The following is a 20,503-nucleotide window of genomic DNA, read 5'->3' as shown; positions in this document are numbered from 1 at the left end:
CCCTTGAGCTCTTTTGAGGCTTGTTACTTTTGAGATTAGTACATTCTCAGCTGCCACCGTGAATGAGATTTCATTTTTCTCTCTTTTTTAAATTGAAGTAGAGTTGATGTGGAATATTGTATGTTACAGGTATACAATATAGATTCACAGTTTTTAAAGGCTGTACCCCATTTATAGTTATTATAGAATATTGGCCTATACTCCCCGTGTTGTACCATATACCCTGGTGGCAGATTTTATACCTCATAGTTTGTACCTTTTAACCCACTCCCCCTATGTGCCCCCCCTTCAACAAACTAGTGAATATCATTTTTCTCTTTTATATTAATGAGGCCGACTAACCTGTCACCCTCGAGGTTAACGGCTGAGTTGTGGGATGCCTGGCCTGGTTAAAACCCTTCTGCACTGAGGATCGATCATGCTGGGGGACACCAGGCCCCATCCGCGCACTGTCCACACCCAGTGTCAGCCCCGTCGGAGAGTAGAGAGCACCCCCAAGCGGGCTGGAAGGCCAATGGCAACCTTTCTGTCATCTGTTACTCTGTTTAGTGTTTTACCTAAAAAGAAAGATCTGTAGTCAATTCATGGCTTTTCTATTATACCATCCACCTGAAACGTCTGTTCTCTTATATAAAATGAAGGTGCCAGTGATTAATGTCTTACCTGAATTTTTAAGATTTCATTGATTAGTATTACTGAATATATACAGCTGATTTTCTCTTGGAAAGCTCTTTCATAAACAATAACTTAATAAACTTCCCACCAAATGTTTAAGCTACAGTAGCTTCTAAAATGCTGCCATTAGCTGGTAATTCACACCGAACTCAAGGCTGGGTTAGGCAATCAGAGGAATACTTCACAGGTGAGTCCAGGAGGGACGGTCCCACCCAGACGCCACAGAGAGAGGCTTGCTCTTCTCCCATCCAGGGACCCAGAAGTGTTCTGTTGGGTTCAGGAAGTTCAAAGTCAGGTCGATCCCATGCAATTTCATGCACAGTCACATGCATGAAATTAACATTTTTGGTAAACATCATGGCGGGGAGGGGCTATAAACTCATAACTTCCATTTTAACCCTTAAGAGATGCAAACAGGGCAAAAATTACAGGGGAAAAGCCAGGGCCATCGGGGCCACGCTGGCTCTGTGACATCTGCCTTCTGTGTGACCGCAGGAAAAAACCTCAAGAAGCCGCCCCCCAAGTCTTACCTCATCCATGCCGGTCTGGAGCCCCTGACCTTCACCAACATGTTTCCCAGCTGGGAGCACAGAGAAGACATTGCAGAAATCACAGAAATGGTGAGCACGCCCCTTCCCTGTCCAGGGGGCCCCCTGCCTTTCGGACTGTGGGAGGACCTCACCTGGGAGAAGCAGCCAATTGCATTTCACGTGGGAACACGTTTCCTTGGTCACAACACGTTCACCAGTCTCCGCAGAATCAGCTCAGGAAGAGGAAGGGCCTGAGGAGAAGTCAGTGGAAGTATTTTGGTAATCTGCACACGGCTTAGTTCAAACACTTGAACGCAAAGGTGAATTTAATTCATTGGGAGCAGCGGTCCCTTCCTCCTGTTAGCTAAAGATCCGCTGCTTCTCCAAGTCCACATAAGGCACCGCAAAAGCGCCCCGGGTCTCAGACCCTAACCTTGGGTCAGAGGGGACGCGAGAGAAGCCCGTGGGGAAGTCCCTGCTCAGCTGCGTCAGGGAGTGGAGGTGGTGAGCCCGTCCTGAGGGGTACGCAGCTCCTTATGAGCCAGAGCGTTACCCTTTCCAACTGCACCGAAAAGAGGACGCTTACTGCCGCTATGTAGAATTTCTCAGTGTCTGAGCTTCGAACGCTGCTTGCAGTAGCAATCCCAAGGGCGTTTTTGGTGTCGTGGGAGACAGGTTTGTTCCGTTCAGGCTTTCTCACTGTGTAGGAGGAGGGCCACTTCCCTGGCAGAGATGACGTGGAGGGGTATTTGATAGGAGGTCTGGATAAGTTTAAACAAACAGCAAATGTGTGCCGCTTCTCGACCACGGAGAGGGCCTGCTTCATCTCTGCTGGTGACCCTAAGCTCACTCCCTGGAGCCCCGTGGACTTGACCTTCACAGATGGGGGCTCAGGCCGCCTGGGAGCCGACAGGCATGGCAAGGTGGCTCTATCCATGATGAACGTGTGACCCAGGACACCTCAGAGCTCTAAGGGTTACGAGCCCCGTTGCTGCGGTCCGAGTTCAATTACATGAATCACTGCCATTGTCCCGTGTGCCCTGCAGACCCCCGGGGGCTGGCCGGGGGGCTCTGGGGAGTCCTGTACAGCCTGCAGGCCATCGGCCAGTCTGCCGTCGGGCAAGTCGTGATGAGAATTCACTAAGGGCCGCTCTGTGCCAGGCACTGCTCCGAACACCGCACTTAGCTTCGCCTTTAATTTTCACAACAGTCCACTAAGATCCAGCTGCTTCTTATCCCATTTCACTGGCGAACTAGCCGAGGCGTGGGCACTCGGAGAAGCTCGCCCCGATCTCTGACACGTTCCCTCCGCCACTCGCCCCCGATCCCTGGTCTGAGTGCAGCTGAATTCACATCATTCCCCACACACACACCTCCACCCAAAGGAGGTAGCCCACTGCGGGGTCCCAGGTTTAACAGAGGAAGATCGTTCACCCGGAATAACCTGTTCAGATGAAATGCACACAGTGGTTTAAAAGCAAAAAAGACCTCAGTTCAGCCCCAGCTTATTCTAGATGCATTTTCTTACCTCCTTTTTCTATTGAGGATGAAGAGATGGGGTCTGAGGAGGTGGAGGGGGGTAATTCCTTTTAAGGTTAACTGTTTTTAAATATTTGTAAGCAAGTTCCATTATTTGCATGCTTCCAGCGTTTCAGCTTCACATTTAACCATCTTCTGCATAATTCACTCGTGTGACAGTCCCTAAACTTTTTCCTGATGTATCTGAAACGCCGTGCAGGGTGAGATGGCCTCTCAGAGCCTCATCTCCCTGAGCGGGGTCTCCAGGCTGCGGTGCGGATGGGCCAGGGGGGCATATTTTCAGGCACATGATGAAACGTGTTCAGATGTGGGACATGGAGGTCCCCCTCTCTGCCCCCTCCTCTTCTCCAGGACACGGAAGTTTCAAATCAGATCACCCTGGTGGAGGATGTCTTAGCCAAGCTGTGCAAAACCATCTACCCGCTGGCCGACCTCCTAGCCAGGCCCCTGCCCGAGGGCGTGGACCCTCTGAAGCTGGAGATTTACCTCACCGACGAGGATTTCGAGGTAAGCGCTTCTTCGGGTGGGACAGCATTTGAACACAGCATGCGTGGCTTGTCGGAGGGTCCTTTCACTCAGGGCGTTTCTTTCCCTCCTTCCAGTTTGCACTAGACATGACCCGAGACGAATACAATGCACTGCCTGCCTGGAAGCAGGTGAACCTGAAGAAAGCAAAAGGTCTGTTCTGAGTCATGAGATGCTGGAGGAACCTCTGTTGTCACTTTCAATACTGTTGGACCAGGAAAATGGATGTGTTTTGTTTTTGGAAGCGGGGTATGGCTAGTCCTTTAAAAAATATTTTTACATCTGCGTTTTCGAAACCTGAAGCAATCAGCTCTCCTGCTTGTTTGGGAGTTGTGTATTTTGTAAATGTTCCAGAAAACTCTCTGGAAACACACCTTCCACGATTGAGCGGACGATGTTTATAAGGCATCCGCATCTCCACGCGCGCTCACGCAGGGGGTCCTCAGCAAAGGCCACGGCACTGCCCTCCTGGTCCTGCTAAGCGCTGCCTGTTATTATTATTACTTTTTAAGCGGTTCCCTTTATAAATTGTTATTTTGATAGTTTGTGGATTCTAAATATATATATATTTATATAAACACCGTATAAATCAAATATGTATTTAACAAAGCAATATGTATTCATTCACTTTTAAGGGGTTTTTTTTTTTTGGTGTCAAAATAGTATTAAAAGGTAGTTGCTTCTGTTGAATTAGTTCTGCCACCAACGCGTACCTTCACCCACGTTCAGAGGCGCCTCCTTCAGCGTTAAGTCGGACTCGTTCTGAGTGCTGCTTCCGGTGCTAAGATGAACAAAGAATTTATACTTCCAGGCACAGGCTCTTAAGAATCTGTGCAAATCCACCTTTCTACCTTAATATCGCCCCCGAATGTATAGTGCCTTGTATTATGTACAGTTTATATACAGAAAAGTTTGCTCTGCATTTTTTGACGATGGTTTGGAACATCATCTACAATTTTACGCTGAAATGGTAGAAATTTTAAAATGAATCTCAATTTCTAATACCTGTTGTAAAAATTAAATGTGTCATTCGGCGATGGAAGACTCCAAAATAAAAGCTTCAGAATAAACACGACTATGAATTGCTTAGTTCACACTGAGTTCCTTTCTGAAAAATAATTTTTGGAAATGTTAACCTAGTACCAATATGCCACGATTCAGTATTAACTGCCGTAACTTTTAATTGAGTTCAGGGCAAGACGTAATACGAGGCTATGAGGCTAAATAGACAGATATTCGGCCCGTAAAGTAAGCTGTAAGTCCTATGCCGAAGAACGTATTTTTGCAAGTCATCATTCAACAGAAGCCCTTTACCCTCAACTGTAGCTGCATCTCAAATTCAAGAGCTCAGTGCCTTTTTAAAAACATTGCAGACATAAGGCATTTAGAAAGCGTTAAAAACTCCTCACCAACCAGGGCTTCCTTGGTGGCGCAGTGGTTGAGAGTCCGCCTGCCGATGCAGGGGACACGGGTTCGTGCCCCAGTCCGGGAAGATCCCACATGCCGCGGAGCAGCTGGGCCCGTGAGCCATGGCCGCTGAGCCTGCGCGTCCGGAGCCTGTGCTCCACAACGGGAGAGGCCACAACAGTGAGAGGCCCACGTACCGCAAAAAAAAAAAAAAAAAAAAAAAACCTCCTCACCAGCTCTTATGTTCTTAAACTCCTAGGTCCAAGGGAAAAAAATTTGAAAAAGAAACTAACACAACATTGTAAAGCAACTACACCCCAATAAAAAGAAAAAGAATATATATAACTGACTCACTTTGCTGTACACCTGAAACTAACACAACACTGTAAATCAACTGTACTTCAGTCAGTCAGTCAAACCCCAAATCCCTGGTTTTGAACAAAGACCACAGAGCCCGCTGGGAGTTACCACCACCCGCCTTGGTCTTAGTTCTCACGTCGATCACAGAATTTCCTTAGACTCCGTCGCTGACTCACGAGCGCCACCCCCTCCGTGCCCCAGGACTGTGCCGGGTCAGGGGTCTCTACCTGCTCTGGCCCTACCACTTGATGACTGTGACATTGGGCAGGCATGGAACTGTCCCACCTCGATCTCTTTTTAAGGAAAAGAAATCAATCCTATAACTGCCCACCTCCCAGGATTGATTCTTGGCGAGGAGGGCTAGATCCCCACTGCTACCAATGTTACCGTCATGGCAGTGGACTTAGGAAAGCAAGAGAGTTGACGTTAAGGAACACAGTCACGCACCTAGAAATGACAGGTTCGACCCAAGCAAGTGGAACCTTCCAAAGAAAAAATGTAGAAGGAAAAGTAGAGAGAGGGGTTCAGACTGTGTGTCCCATGGGTAGTAGGCAAAGAGGAGCAGAGGGGGGCGCACAGAGCCAGGAGGACAACCAGTGAGTGTCAGAGAGGCAGGGCTGCCTGCGTCGTGACCACCCAAGGAAGTCACCTGGATCCTTAGATGCACAGAAAGTAACCAGGGCTGTGATGAGAACTTCCGGAGGAGAGCCTGCTGTAGGTGTGATGAGTAACACAGAGTCATCGGCAATACCCATTACCCCAAACTGTCCCAAATGCTTTAAAACCGCGTACATCCACTGGTACTAAACACTGTCCCCCAGCGCTGCGCTCTGTCTGCCTCTCGCCTCTTCTCTGTAAACAGGGAACCCTGTCTTGCATTTCGTAATTACTTCTCGCCTCTTTTCTTGAGCTGTTCCCAACTCTCTCTCTGGCCTGCAGGACTAGATCCTCTAGTATGTGGCTCTGTGATCCTTTTCCCTTCGTAGCAGGACATGACCTTTGCATCCTGGGAAAGGACCCCACCTGAACACATGACATGCTAAATCTCAACAACTCAACCACCTGGGCTGCACTCCTTCTCCGGTGCCACTCCAAGGCAAACCATCTGGGGTTTTTTCTGTTTTTTTTTTTTTTTGGCGGTACGCGGGCTTCTCACTGTTGTGGCCTCTCCCGCTCCCTCTCCAGAGCCTCAGGACACACGTGACATCTTGTCTCCACCCAGATATCCGTTCCCCCCTTTAAAAGTCCTTGAGTTCAAAAGCAGCAAATGAAGAAAACATCAACTGTTTTTAATAAAAATTCCCGCAGAAATACAAGCAGGTTCCAGAGGACAGGAGCCATTGCCCCAGTGTGTCCTTCTCGGGCTGTGCCCGGGTCAGGGTCAGGGTCAAAGACTGCGCAGGAGCCCACTTCATTCTCTCCTTATTTTAGAACTTCAGCCCCACTTGTGGCAGACCTCCCATTCTGGTAAAAAGAGACGCACTCCAGAAACAGCCTGAGAACCCGCTTTGGCCTTTCGCTTTTGTTCTTCTTGCCTTCTGATGATGAAAGTAACACTGTCTGGGCTTCCCTGGTGGCGCAGTGGTTGCGAGTCCGCCTGCCGATGCAGGGGACATGGGTTCGTGCCCCGGTCCGGGAGGATCCCACATGCCGCGGAGCGGCTGGGCCCGTGAGCCATGGCCGCTGAGCCTGTGCTCCGCAACAGGAGAAGCCACAACAGTGAGATGCCCGCGTACCGCAAAAAAAAAAAAAAAAGTAACACTGTCTACACAGAGACTTGTAGTACACAAATGTTCACGGCAGCATCACTGATAATAACCCAAACCTGTAAACAGCCCACCTGTCCATTGGCTGAGAAACATAAACAAAACGTGGTACATCCACACAATGAAATACTATCCAACAGCAAAGTGAACAAAGCACTGATCCACACGGCAACATGCACGGACCTCAGCAACATCATCATTCAAGGACTGGGAGCTGGGGATTAGCAGACGCAAACTATTATATATAGGATGGATAAACAACAAGGTAACTGTATAGCACAGAGAACCATAGTCAATATCCTGAGATAAACCATCATGGAAAAGAAAAATGAAAAAATATATGTATAACTGAATCAATTTGCTGTACAGCATAAATTAACAAAACAAAAAGACAACTCAGAATACGAGAAAATAGTTGCAAATGAAGCAACCAACAGGGGATTAATCTCCAAGATACACAGATAGCTCATACAGCTCTATGTCAAAAAAATAAACAACCAAGTCAGAAAATGAGCAGGAGATCTAAATAGACATTTCTCCAAAGAAGACATACAGATGGCCAAAAAGCACATGAAAAGATGCTCAACATCACTAATTATCAGAGAAATGCAAATCAAAACTACACTGAAGTATCACCTCAGACTGGTCAGAATGGCCATCATCAGAAAGTCTACAAACAAATGCTGGAGAGGGTGTGGAGAAAAGGGAACCCTCTTGCACTGCTGGTGGAAATGCAAACTGATAAAGTCACTATGGAGAACAGTACGGAGGTTCCTTAAAAAACTAAAAATAGAACTACCATATGATCCCACAATCCCACTCCTGGGCAGATATCTGGAGAAAATCATAATTTGAAAAGATGCCTGCACCCCTACGTTCATAGCAGCACTATTTACAATAGCCAAGGCATGGAAGCAACCTAAATGTCCATCGACAGAGAAATGGATAAAGAAGATGTGGCACATATATACAATGGAATACTACTCAGCCATAAAAAAGAACAAAATAATGCCATTTGCAGCACCTGGATGGACCTAGATGGACCTAGAGATTGTCATACTAAATGAAGTAAGTCATAGAAAGACAAATATCATATGATATCACTCATATGTGGAATCTAATTTAAAAAAAAATGATACAAATGAACTTATTTACAAAACAGAAACAGACTTAGAGATATCGAAAACAAACTTAGGGTTACCAAAGGGAAAAATGGGGGGAAGGGATAGGATAAATCAGGAGCTTGGGATTAACATACACACACCACTACTATATATAGGATAGATAATCAACAAGGACCTACTGCGTAGCACAGGGAACTCTACTCAGTATTCTGTGATAACCTATATGGGAAAAGAATCTGGAAAGGAATGAATATATGTATGTGTATAACTGAATCGCTTTGCTGTACACCTGAAACTAACACAACATTGTAAATCGACCACACTCCATAACATTTAAATAAATAAATGGGGCGGGGGAAGAAACGTCATTCAATGAAAGAAGACGGACACAAAAGGCCACATATTGTTCAATTCCATTTATATGGAATTTCCTGAAAAGGCAAACCCATTCAGACAGATGAGTGGCAGCTCGAGATGGAGATGGGAGTGAAGGGGACTGGGGATGAGCCCCAGGGAACTTTTCTGGGGGCCGGGGGGGCTGACGGAAACAGTCTAGAGCTGGATTCTGGTCATGGTGGCACAACTCTGCAGAAGCACTAGAAGGTACTGAGCCGTGCACTCGCGTAGGTGTGTTTTACCGCATATGATGTCATGCCACGAGGGTGCTGCTTCAGAAAAATAGGAACACTGATCTACGTGGAAAATGTCAGCATTGTAAGGATATATAATTTAGGGATGGAAAATCACAGCTATTCTTGCTGTTAAAGAAACACTCACTCATGACGCTGGTCAAGACAGTAAGGCAGGAACTTCCCTGGTGGTCTGGTGGTTAGGACTCAGCACTTCCACTGCAGGAGGCCTGGGTTCAGTCTCTGGTTGGGGAACTAAGATCCCACAAGCTGTGAGCTGTTCCCCCCCCCGCCCCCCCAAAAAAAGACAGTACGGCAGACGTTACTCACAACAATCATGACAGGTGTAGGGGCCACTGCTGAAGGGGAGAGAGACTGGGCTCAACTCCAGATACAGAAGGAAGAGTGGGGATTTACAGTGAAGAAGCAGAGGTGGGGTGTGGGCATCAGTGGATATCACTAGGAGGAAACGTCAGGGTAAGGGGGGGATCTGGCCATATCAACCTCAGACGACTCTTGCTGAGTGCAGGTCAGGGTGACCAGACGCCGCCTCGGGGGATGGTGGAGACACCCGATCAGATAACGAGGGTGAGGATCTTGCTACATGTGGGCCTGTCCTGGAGGCCATGCCCGAGGCCAGGCTCAGAGTAGCCTGACTCCAGCTTGGCCAAAGACAGTGTCTTCATCACCACTTCCCATATACAAGTACTTCAGTGGTTTGATTTACAGTCTTCCAGATTCTTCTTTACATCAACTAACATAGAGATGTGTGCTCACGTTTGGGGTTTTTCCAAGGGAAAACCTGCATTTGCTCTTTGGCGTGTTCATCTCCCATCAGCAGTAGCGCTCAGACGCTGGTCTCTGGATGTTGACCCGGCTGTGTGTGAGGTTCTGCGGTCACGTGGGGCACAGTGTGAAGGCCCAGGTCAGCACTCAGTGCTCCTCAGAGGGTGGGCGGCATCCAGCCAGGGCCCAGAGGGAGGGTTTGGGGATTGGTTTTCAAAGCCCGTTCTTGATCTGAGATCCAGAGTCAGGGCCAGAAGCCTCAAAACAGGCCTCTGTGCAAAGCAGGTCAGCAGTGTAGTGAGAGACTAGTAAGGGTCAGGGGGACAATAATACGTCAAGGTCAAGGTCATGATTCAAATGCGAACAATGGAGTGTCAAACTGAAAACTGAAATAGTCGGAAATTGAATATATTGGTGCAGTATTTGACCCAAAGAAAAAGCCCTACTTTACTTCCTCCTTTACTTGTAAGAAGTCAGTGCAGGGGGAGCGATGAAGGTGGAGCTGCTGCAGGACGCGGAGCTCACCTTCCCCCACAGATACGTCAGCGCCGCATCGACACGTGGGACGAGTCGCACAGAACACCCGCTGAACGCTGGCGGAAGACCTCGGACTGCTGCAAGGGCGAGAAAACCTCCACGCACCGGAGTAGGAAAAAAGAAAGAAAGGAAGAAAGGAATCGGGATGGGACCTGTGCCCGGGGGGAGGAAGCTATAGAAGAGGAGACGGGGAGAGCAGCCAGGACACAGGGGAGCTTCAGAGCCTCAGAGGAGAGCACGGCGGCCGGGCTGCGGTAGCCAGAGCAGAGGGAGAACTGCACAGTCAGTGCTGCCACGCTGCACTCCCCAGCCTGAGGCGGAGTCCGCCGGTGCAGGTGGGGGCTGGGGGCTGGAACTCGGGCTTCGGAGGTCAGACCCAGAGAGAGGGCTTGGGTTGGCTGTGCAGAAGCAGCCCGGGCAGGCTGGCATCTGGTGCAACCGCAACTGAGGCTGTAGGCAGAGGAAGCATGGGCCGCCATAGAGGCCAGGCGCAATTGTTTGGGGGGTGCACTAAGGAAGGGGTGGCATTGTAGCCTTTTTCCCTGTGCACGCACTCGCAGAGGGCAGGACGCTGCCTGCACGGGTTCCAGGAGTGGTCGAGAGCCGCTTCCACTCCCATCGCACGCTCCGGGGGCAGGCCTGGGCCTCCACAGCCACCCAGAACCCCAGGACTGGGCACCAGCCACCACGTCTGCACACCCCCAGTCAAGGGGATAGTGATCAGTACATGCTGAGGAAGTAGGCGACGGGCGTCAATACTGAAAACAGCCCTGGGCTGCCCTGGGGGTGCAGTGGTTGGGAGTCCGCCTGCCGATGCAGGGGACGTGGGTTCGTGCCCCGGTCCGGGAAGATCCCACATGCCGGGAGCGGCTGAGCCCGTGAGCCATGGCCGCTGGGCCTGCACGTCCGGAGCCTGTGCTCCGCAACGGGAGAGGCCACAACAGTGAGAGGCCTGCATACCACAAAAAAAAAAAAAAAAAAAAACAGCCTTCAGGCCAAATATATTAAACCCACACAAGCTACACAGGGTCACTCCCGAATATAAACAGCCCTCCAAGACCACAGTAGATAATTGCTTCTCCTGAACTCACAGAGTGAGAGAAATACGAGTGAAATGAAGAAGCAGGGGAACCACTACACCAGTGAAAAGACCAAGAGAATTCCCCAGAAATAACAAACATTGAAACAGACCTCTTCAGTTTAATAAACACCCATTTCAAAAAGGAGATAATGAAAATAGTGAAGGAATTAAGAAAGGCTATCGACAGAAATGCAGATTACTGTAAAAAGGAACTAGAAGATATAATGAGTAAGCAAGAAAAATTAGAAAACCCATTTGCAGAGATGAAAGCTAAGCTAGAGGCAATGAATAGCAGAATTAATAATGCAGAAGAAAGAATAAGTGACCTGGAAGATAGAATAATGGAAATCACCCAATCAGGATAGCCAACAGAAAGCCAAATAAAAAAAAAAGTGAAAGCAATATGAGACCTATGGGATAATATAAAGTGCGCCAATCTACATGTAATAGGGATTCCAAAAGGAGAAGAAAGAGAAAAGGGGATCGAAAATGTATTTGAAGAAATTATGGCAGAAAACTTCCCAAACCTAAAGAAGAAAACAGACATCCAGGTACAGGAAGCACAGAGGGTCCCAAACAAAATAAACCAAAACAGACCTACACCAAGACATATTATAATAAAAATGGCAAAAGTTAAAGAGAGGATTCTAAAGGCAGCAAGAGAAAAACAAAGAGTTAATTACAAGGTAACCCCCGTAAGGCTATCAGCTGATTTCTCTACAGAAATGCTGCAGGCCAGAGGGAGTGGCTAGGTCTATTCAAAGTCCTGAAAGGGAAAAATTCTGCAACTTAGGATACTCTACCCAGCAAGATTATCATTTAGAATAGGAGGAGAGTTAAAGAGTTCCTCAGACAAGCAAAAACTAAAAGAATACAGCAATACTAAACCTGTTCTAAAGGAAATATTGAAAGGCCTTTTCTAAACAGAAAACAAGTAAGAATCTATACCAAAGAGGAAATCACAATCGGAAATAAAATCACTTAAAAGAGCCAGTACACAGATTAAAAAAACAAAAATCAAATCAAAAAATTTCTATGAAAAGTGATGATAACCACAATGAACAGCAGAAGGACAAACACGAAGGTGTAAAAGAGGACGCGTCAAAATCATAAAGTGAGGGGAAGAAGGGTAAGAAAATGTAAATTTTTTTTTCCTAGAACGTGTTTGAGCTTATATGACTGCCAGTCTAAGGCACGTAGATAATAGGAAGGGATTAACATACTTGAAAAACAGGGTAACCACAAATTAAAAACATAAAATAGAGTCACAAAACCAAAAAGAAAAGAACATAAGTATAATTAAAAAAATCATCAAACCACAATAGGAAAAAGAAAGAGAAACAAGGAAGAAGTCTAAAATCAGTGGGAAAACAAGGTTTAAAATGGCAATAAATACATATCTATCAATAATTACCTTAAATGTCGATGGACTAAACGCTCCAATCAAAAGACACAGAATGGCAGACTGGATAAAAAAAAAAAAACTGGAACCTACGATATGCTGCCTACAAGAGACATACTTTAGGGCAAAGGACACATATATATTGAAAGTGAGGGAATGGAAAAAGGTATTTCATGAAAACAAAAATGACAAGAAAGCAGAGGTAGCAATACTCATATCAGACAAAATAGACTTTAAAACAAAGGCCATAAAGAAAGATAGAGAAGAACACTATATAATGATAAATGCATCAATACAAGAAGAGGATTTTACACTTGTCAACACATATATCCCTGATATAGGAGCACCCAAATGCAACAAATGCGAACAGACATAAAGGGAGAAACTGATAGAAATACGATAACAGTAGGAGACTTCAACACCCCGCTCACATCAGCGCACAGATCTTCCAGACAGAGAATCAATAAGGCAACAGAGATCCTAAATGATACAACAGAACAGTTAGACTTAATTGATATTTTCAGGACATTACATCCAAAAAAACCAGAATATACATTCTTTTCAAGTGCACATGGAACATTCTCTAGGACTGACCACATACTAGGGCACGAAACAAGCCTCAACAAATTTTAAGACTATAGAAGTTATCTCAAGCATGTTTTCTGACAACAACGACATGAAACTAGAAATTAACCACAGAAAAAGAAATGAGAAAAAAATGATTACATGGAGACTAAACAACAAGCTACTAAAACACCAATGGATCAAAGAGGAAATCAAAGAGGAAATTTAAAAATACCTTGAGACAAATGACAATGAAACTACAACTATACAAAATCTATGGGATGCAGCAAAAGTAGTTCTTAGAGGGAAGTTCATAATGATACAAGCCTTCCTCAAAAAACAAGAAAAATCTCAAATAAACAACCTAACCTACCACTTAAATAATTAGAAAAAGAAGAACAAGCAAAACCTTAAGTCAGCAGAAGGAAGTAAATAATAAGGATCAGAGAGGAAAAAAATAAAATAGAGATTAAAAACAATAGAAAAAAAAGCAATAAAACCAAGAGCTGGTTCTTTAAAGGGTAAACAAGACTGACAAGCCTCTGGCCAGGCTCACCAAGAAGAAAAGAGAGAGAGAACCCAAATAAACAAAATAAGAAATGAAAATGGAGAGATAACAACTGATACTGCAGAAATACAAAAAATCACGAGGGAATACTATGAACAATTATATGCCAACAAATACAACAACCTAGAAGAAATGGACAAGTTTCTAAAAACATACAGCCCACCAAAATTGAATCAAGAAGAAACAGATAATTTGAACAGACCAATCACCAGAAGTGAGAGAGAATCTGTAATTAAAAAAAAAAAAAAAAAAAACTCCCTACAAACAGAAGTCCAGGACCAGATGGCTTCACAGGGGAATTCTACCAAACATACAAAGAAGAACTTATACTGATCCTTTTCAAACTCTTCCAAAAAACTGAAGAGGAGAGAACACTCCCAAAGACATTCTATGAAGCCACCATCACCCTGATACCAAAACCAGACAAAGATACCACCAAAAATAAAAAGAAAAATGACAGGCCAATATCTTTGATGAATATAGACACAAAAATTCTCAACAAAGTGATAGCAAACTGAATCCAACAACACATAAAAAAGATCATACACCAGGACAAAGTGGAATTCATCCCTAGTTCACAAGGATGGTTCAGCATATGCAAATCAATCAATGTAATACACCACATAAACAAAAAAGACAAAAACCACATGATCACCTCAACAGATGCAGAAAAAGCATTCAACATTCATTCATGATAAAAGAAAAAACTCTTACCAAAGGGGATATAGAGGGAACATATCTCAATATAATAAAAGCTATTTATGACAAACCCACAGCCAATATAATACTCAATGGTGAAAAGCTGAAAGCCTTCCCGCTGAAGTCTGGAACAAGACAAGGATGCCCACAATCACCTCTTCTATTCAACATAGTATTGGAAGTCCTACCCACAGCAATCAGACAAGAAAAAGAAAAGTTATTCCAATTGGAAGGGAAGAGGTAAAATTGTCACTATATACAGATAAGATGATACTATATATAGAAAACCCTGAGAACTCCCCACGAAAACTACTAGAACTGATAAACGAATTCTGCAAGGTAGCAGGATACAAGATTAACATACAGTTATCAGTTGCATTTCTTTATACCAAAAATGAAATATCAGAAACGGAATGTAAAAAAAAATAATACCTCTTAAAATTGCACCCCCCCAAAAAACATACATGGGAATAAACCTGACCAAGGAGGTAAAAGGTTTATAAGCTGAGAACTATAAAATTGCACCTATAAAATTGCACTAGTAAAGGAAATTGAAGATGATTCAAAGAAATGGAAGAAAGATACCCCATGCTCTTGAACTGGAAGAATTAATATTGTTAAAATGGCCATACTACTCAAAGCAATCTACAGATTTAACACAATCCCTATCAAATTACCCATGACATTTTTCACAGAACTAGAACAAATAATCTAAAAATTTATATGGAACCATAAAAGACCCAGAAATGCCACAGCAATCCTGAGGGGGGAAAACAAAGCAGGAGGCATAACTCTCCCAGAATTCAGACAATACTACAAAGCTACAGTAATCAAAACAGTGTGGTATTGGTACAAAAACAGAATATACGGATCAACGGAACAGAACAGAGAGCCCAGAAATAAACACACACCTACGGTCAATCTTCAACAAAGGAGGCAAGAATAGAAAATGGGGAAAAGACAGTCTGTTTAGCAAGTGGTGCTGGGAAAGTTGGACAGCTGCATGTAAGTCAGTGAAGTTAGAACACACCCTCACACCATGCACAAAAATAAACTCAAAATGGATTAAAGACATATATAAGACATGGCACCATAAAACTCCTAGGAGAGAACATAGGCAAAACATTCTCTGACATAAATCATATCAGTGTTTTCTTATGTCAGTTTCCCAAGACAATAGAAACAAAAAGAAAAATAAACAAATGGGACCTAATCAAACTTAGAAGCTTTTGCACAGCAAAGGAAACCATGAACAAAACGAAAAGACAACCTTTGGAATGGGAGAAAATATTTGCAAATGATGTGACTGACAAGGGCTTAATTTCCAAAATATACAAACAGCTTATACAACTCAACAATAAAAAAACAAACAACCCAATCGAAAAATGGGCAGAAAACCTAAATAGACATTTCTCCAAAGAAGACATACAGATGGCCAAGAGGCACATGTAAAGCTGCACAACATCACTAATTATCAGAGAAATGCAAATCAAAACCACAATGAGATACCAGCTCACACTGGTCAGAATGGCCATCATTAACAACTCTACAAATAACAAATGCTGGAGAGGGTGTAGAGAAAATGGAACCCTCCCACGCTGTTGGTGGGAATGTAAGTTGGTGCAGCCACCATGGGGAACAGTATGAAGTTTCTTCAGAAAACTGAAAATACAGCTGCCAATATGATCCAGCAATCCCACTCCTGGGCATATATCTGGACAAAACTATAATGCAAAAATATACATGCACCCCTAATGTTCATAGCAATGCTATCCACAATAGCCAAGACATGGACACAACCTAAATGTCCATCGACAGATGAACGGATAAAGAAGATGTGGTACATATATACAATGGAATATTACTCAACCGTGAAAAAGAACGAAATAATGCCATTTGCAGCAACATGGATGGATCTAGAGGTCATCATACTAAGTGAAGTCAGACAGAGAAAGACAAATATATCACTTATATGTGGAACCTAAAATATGACACAAATGAACTTATCTATGAAACAGAAATGGACTCACAGACAGAGAGATCAGACTTGTGGTTGCTGGGGGTGTGGGGGGCGGGAGGGTGGTACAGAAAGGGATGGAGTGGGAGTTTGGGATGAGCAGATGCCCACTATTATATATAGGATGGATCAACAAGGTCCTACTGTAGAGCATAGGGAACTATACCCAGTCTTCTGGGATAAACAGTAATGGAAAAGAATATAAAAAAGAATGTATATATATACATATGTCTAACTGAGTCACTTCGCTGTACAAAAGAAATTAGCACAACACGGTAAATCAACCATACTTCAATAAAATAAAAAAAAGTACCCAATTCACCCACCCGTCCCCCAAACCCATTGCCTTCCATGTCGGAGGCTAAGATACCCGGTGGGGCTGTGGGTGCTGGAAACACAGTACCCGGGTCGGGGGGGGGGAGGCGGGGGGGTGGTCATCCAAGGCAAAGAGCACAGGCCCCGGGCTCTCCGGTGCCCGTCCCTGTCCTGCCCCTTACAACTATTGACCTTGAGCAAATTCCTCACCCTCTCTGTGCCCCAGCTTTATTCCCACCCACAGGATGGGGTTGCCGATGGCAGTACCCACCCCACATAAGGTTGTAGGAAGTAACAGACAGGGTGCCAGCGAGTGCTTCCCGCGTGGCAGCAGCGGGGGAAAGAGAAGCTGAATCGCCTTGCCTTCTAGGAGAAAGGACCTGTCAGCCTGGGGAGTAATTCAGAACTCGGAGAACAAAAGAGGCTTCTCATCTCTGTGCACTTGGAGGAGGTAATAGAGACCCTGGGCGGGAGGGGTGGCGGAGCCAGGCCTCGCGGGGGGTCTTCGCACAGCAGACCTGTAACTGCGCCAAAGCCCGCCATCTCTATCGCCCCCCCCCCTCCGGCAGCCCCAAGCAGGCGCGCAGCTTAAGGGAGAAAACAGCGCTCGCTATGCAGAAACCCACGCCCAGACAGAGCGCTTCCCCCAGCGCCCCCAGGGTGGAAGGGCTTCAGCGGCCCCTGGGATAGGTGAGACCTCATTCCCGAGGGCCAGTCAAGCCTGAAATTTCTTCTTTAACACTGAATTTAACGCAGGGGTGATGTCTTAGGGGGAGATGTTTGCTGTTTATATCCAAATGGTCCAATGGCCAATTAATTTATATTAATTTTGAAATAACGTGTCAATTGCATTCTTCCGGCTGAAAAGCCAGAACTCAGAGCCTGGACTGGCCTGGGGAGGAAGTAGGGAAATGACAGAAGAAGGCCATCTGGCCCAGGGCCCGCAGCGCGGAGCGAAGAGCGGGGGTCCAGCAGGTGGCGCTGTCGCTCGCAGCGGACGCGGAGGAGCCGGGCCGCCCCGCCCCCACTCCCCCACCCCGCCTCGCCCCGAGTCACCGTCCCTAAAGCAGCGCCCGCTCTTGGGCACGGGGGTCGGGGTCGGAGTCGGGCTGGGGCTAAGACCTCCCCCGCAGGGCCCTATCTGACCCCGAGCAACCCCATCTCTGCCGGTTATTTTGTTTCCAGCACGAGAGAACTTGAATCCGGTGACCCGAGGGGAGGGGAGGGGCTCCCATCCCGCGGCTGCCTCCTCTCCATCCCCTGCTGCCCGCGCGCAGGGAACCTTCCCAGAAGCAAATCCACCTCGTGAGGCCAGCCCTGCGGCGAGACATTTCACAGTTAAATGAAACCGCCCCAAATCGGGGGGTTCCGTGGGCCACGGATCGTCTTGCTCTCAGCATCTGTCCCCTGTACACATTTTCTTTGCTGGCTCCTGTGAGTGTCTCCCCTTGGCCAGGTTTGCTGTCCATAGAAGGAAGGTGACACCTTTCTTAGAAGCAATTAGTTAATGTCAGGAAAGCTCTCTGTGGGTGAAAAGCGCTAAATTCTATTTACCAAATATTTAATCAGCCACGCTTGGGGGGAATGAGTCATAATCATCCATTCAACTTGCTGAATAACCAGAGAAAAAGGCACGATCAGGAAATTCATCTTAAACACAGGTTTGCATAGATTTTGTACCTGTCAGGACTACGAGGGAGCATTTTCGAATTAGCGCTCGGCTTCCTCCCTGCCTGTCCCCTTCCTCCTCAGCCCAGGGGGCCCAGCAGCAGCATGGGGTGGTGGTGCGGGGAGGCGTCTGGCCGCAGCTTCCCTGCCCAAGCTCCTCCGGGGCCTGGCAGGCCGCAGCATCTCTTCTCCTCTGGTCCGTTTCCTCACGTCCCCTCTGTCACATGCCTGTCCCTTTCTGCCCTGGCACGGACTCTGTGAGGAGAAATGAGGTCGTGTGGGAGGCATGGGCGCTTTGAAATGAAAGGCACCAAACCAGCTCAGAGCGGAAGCCATTGCAGAGGCCTTCCCAGTGCCTTTGAAGCAGCAGGGCCCGGTATGCACCAGACTCCCCGCTTGGGGAGCGAGCGAGGGAACCTGTTACTTGTTCCCGCTCCCCCTGCTGCGGCAGGGGCCCCAGTAAACCCTTGCCTGCATTTCTTGTCTGGCCTCTTATCAATTTCAACTGATTAAGGAAGCCAAGAACCCTGGTCGGTGACACTGGGACTGGGGCATGCAGCGACACTGGCCAGGACAGCAGGTAAAATAATGAGCTGTCTTGTGCGCATGCCCAGGAATTGGGTTTTTGGTTTTTTTGTTGGTTTGTTTTTTATCATGAATGCAATAAAGAGCTGCGGAAGGATTTGTAATGAGAAAAATGAAAGGACTGATATGTTTGTTGATCGAGACCACCCTAGCTGAAGCGTGGACCGTGGATTGGAGGGAAACAGAGCTAGAATCAGCAGACGGGTCCCGAGGCCTCTGTTGTCATCTAGGTAGAAGCCATGGTGCCAGGAGTGGCACAGTGACCACCAGGAACCAAGGAGATCACAGGGCACACGCCCAGGCTCTGGAGGCACCCAGTCTCAAAACCCGCCTGACTCCTTCACTCAGTCAACAAATCTTTACTGAGCACCTACCGTGCGTCAGGCCCTGTCTGGACTCCAGAGCGACAGAAATGAAGAAGACGGATGCTCTCAGAGAGCCTACACAATCGTGGGGTCCCGGTAGGGCCAGGGCAGGCAGTATGCGGCAGACACAAAGGGAGCTAGTTTAATCGTACCGAGCTTCCTGGACCTGCGGTTTGCTGTGTCATTAATTTCAGAAAGTTCTCTGCCATTATTACTTCAAATATCTGTTCTACTCAGTTCTCCATCTGGTATTCCCATCAGGTGCGTGTCACACCTTTTATAATTGTCTCCATCCTTGGATGTTTTAAAAAAATTCTTTGTTGTTGTATTTAAGTTTGGGAAGTTTCCATTGGTCTATCTTCAAGCTCATTGCTTCTTTCCTCAGCTGTGTTGTGTATGGATGAATCCATCAAAGGCACTCCTCATTCCTGTTTTTTTTTCTTCCTAGCATTTCCTTTCGCGTCTTCCTTATCTCTCTGCTTACATTCCCATCTGTACTTGCATGTGGTCTACTTTTTCCATTAGAGCCCTGAACAAATTAATCACAGTTAAATTCCCTGAATGATCATTTTTACCATCTGTGTTACATCTGAGTCTGCTTTTCTGATGCATCTTTTGTCTCTTCAGACTGTTTTTCTTTGGTTTTGGGTGGAACTTACGATTATTTTTGTCAAAAGCTGGACGTGCTGCACTGGGTAATAGAAACTGAGGCAAACAGGCCTCTTCTGTAAGGATTTATGATAATCTGGCTAGGAGTTGGCTTTGTTTAATGTTTTTTGCAGCTATAAGCACCACAGACTTTAGATCGCCCTGGGGTCCCCATGTCTGGTTTTTGTCTCCACTCTTGATCTTGGGCTTCTCTACATCCTCCTTCTTGGAGGGAGTGTGTCTTGTAACCCTTTCAGCTGCAACCCATTGTTGTTACGGGGAGCCCTGTTGGTGTGGAGAAGTGGAGGGGAGGGGAGAAGCGTCATCATCTTCTAGCTAAATCTCAGCCCTGTGGGGGTGTGTGCCTCTTGTCTGTGACCTTCACAAGTGTTTCTTTTTGTGTAGTGAGGCAGGAAGGCCTGGGGAGGGATGCTCTTCCCAGACCCGGGACAAGGCTAGCTATGGTGAAGCCACAGAGGGCACTCTGGGATATCTCACAAGGGCCACTCTTCCTTCACTTCAGCCATAGCCTTAGACCTTCGCCAGGACAACCCGGTGGAGTTTCTGGAGGTAAAGCTCGAAGAAGGGGAGGAGGCGTCCCCTGAAGGCCGCACTCCCCAGGAATTGGGTGCTCTCACACAAGTGCGTACTCAGCCTCCAGCAAGTCACTGAAACGGCCGCTGACGTGTCCCTAGCCGTTCACGGGTCCAGCA

At 46.4% G+C, this 20,503-nt stretch overlaps 2 protein-coding genes across 18 annotated transcripts in view; one reads left to right on the top strand and one right to left on the bottom strand.

Annotated features, from left to right (window-relative positions):
• The window catches only part of SVIL (supervillin), a 235,394-nt gene extending 231,055 nt beyond the window's left edge, over positions 1–4,339 (top strand). For all 14 annotated transcript variants that reach the window (XM_067705079.1, XM_067705082.1, XM_067705083.1 and 11 more), the window contains 3 exons: positions 1,171–1,295; positions 3,096–3,251; positions 3,347–4,339. In XM_067705079.1, the coding sequence (XP_067561180.1) occupies positions 1,171–1,295; positions 3,096–3,251; positions 3,347–3,433 (368 nt within the window). In that variant the 3' untranslated portion in view covers positions 3,434–4,339. The remainder of the gene's footprint in view (positions 1–1,170; positions 1,296–3,095; positions 3,252–3,346) is intronic.
• ZNF438 (zinc finger protein 438) overlaps positions 1–20,503 on the bottom strand; it is a 297,450-nt gene that overhangs the window by 7,569 nt on the left and 269,378 nt on the right. For 3 of the 4 annotated variants that reach the window (XR_010934699.1, XR_010934702.1, XR_010934701.1), the window contains 2 exons: positions 1,358–1,456; positions 343–1,255 (listed from right to left, as the gene is read on the bottom strand). The gene's annotated coding sequence lies outside the window, so the exon portion shown is untranslated. Of the gene's footprint in view, positions 1–342; positions 1,256–1,357; positions 1,457–1,791; positions 3,102–20,503 lie in introns of those variants that run through there. The other variant, XR_010934704.1, reaches the window with a different exon arrangement.

This window comes from Pseudorca crassidens, chromosome 1 (assembly GCF_039906515.1).
Source record: "Pseudorca crassidens isolate mPseCra1 chromosome 1, mPseCra1.hap1, whole genome shotgun sequence".
Lineage (NCBI taxonomy): Eukaryota > Metazoa > Chordata > Mammalia > Artiodactyla > Delphinidae > Pseudorca > Pseudorca crassidens.
The sequence above is the reverse complement of the archived record's forward strand: the minus strand, read 5'-3'. Positions and strand labels throughout refer to the sequence as shown.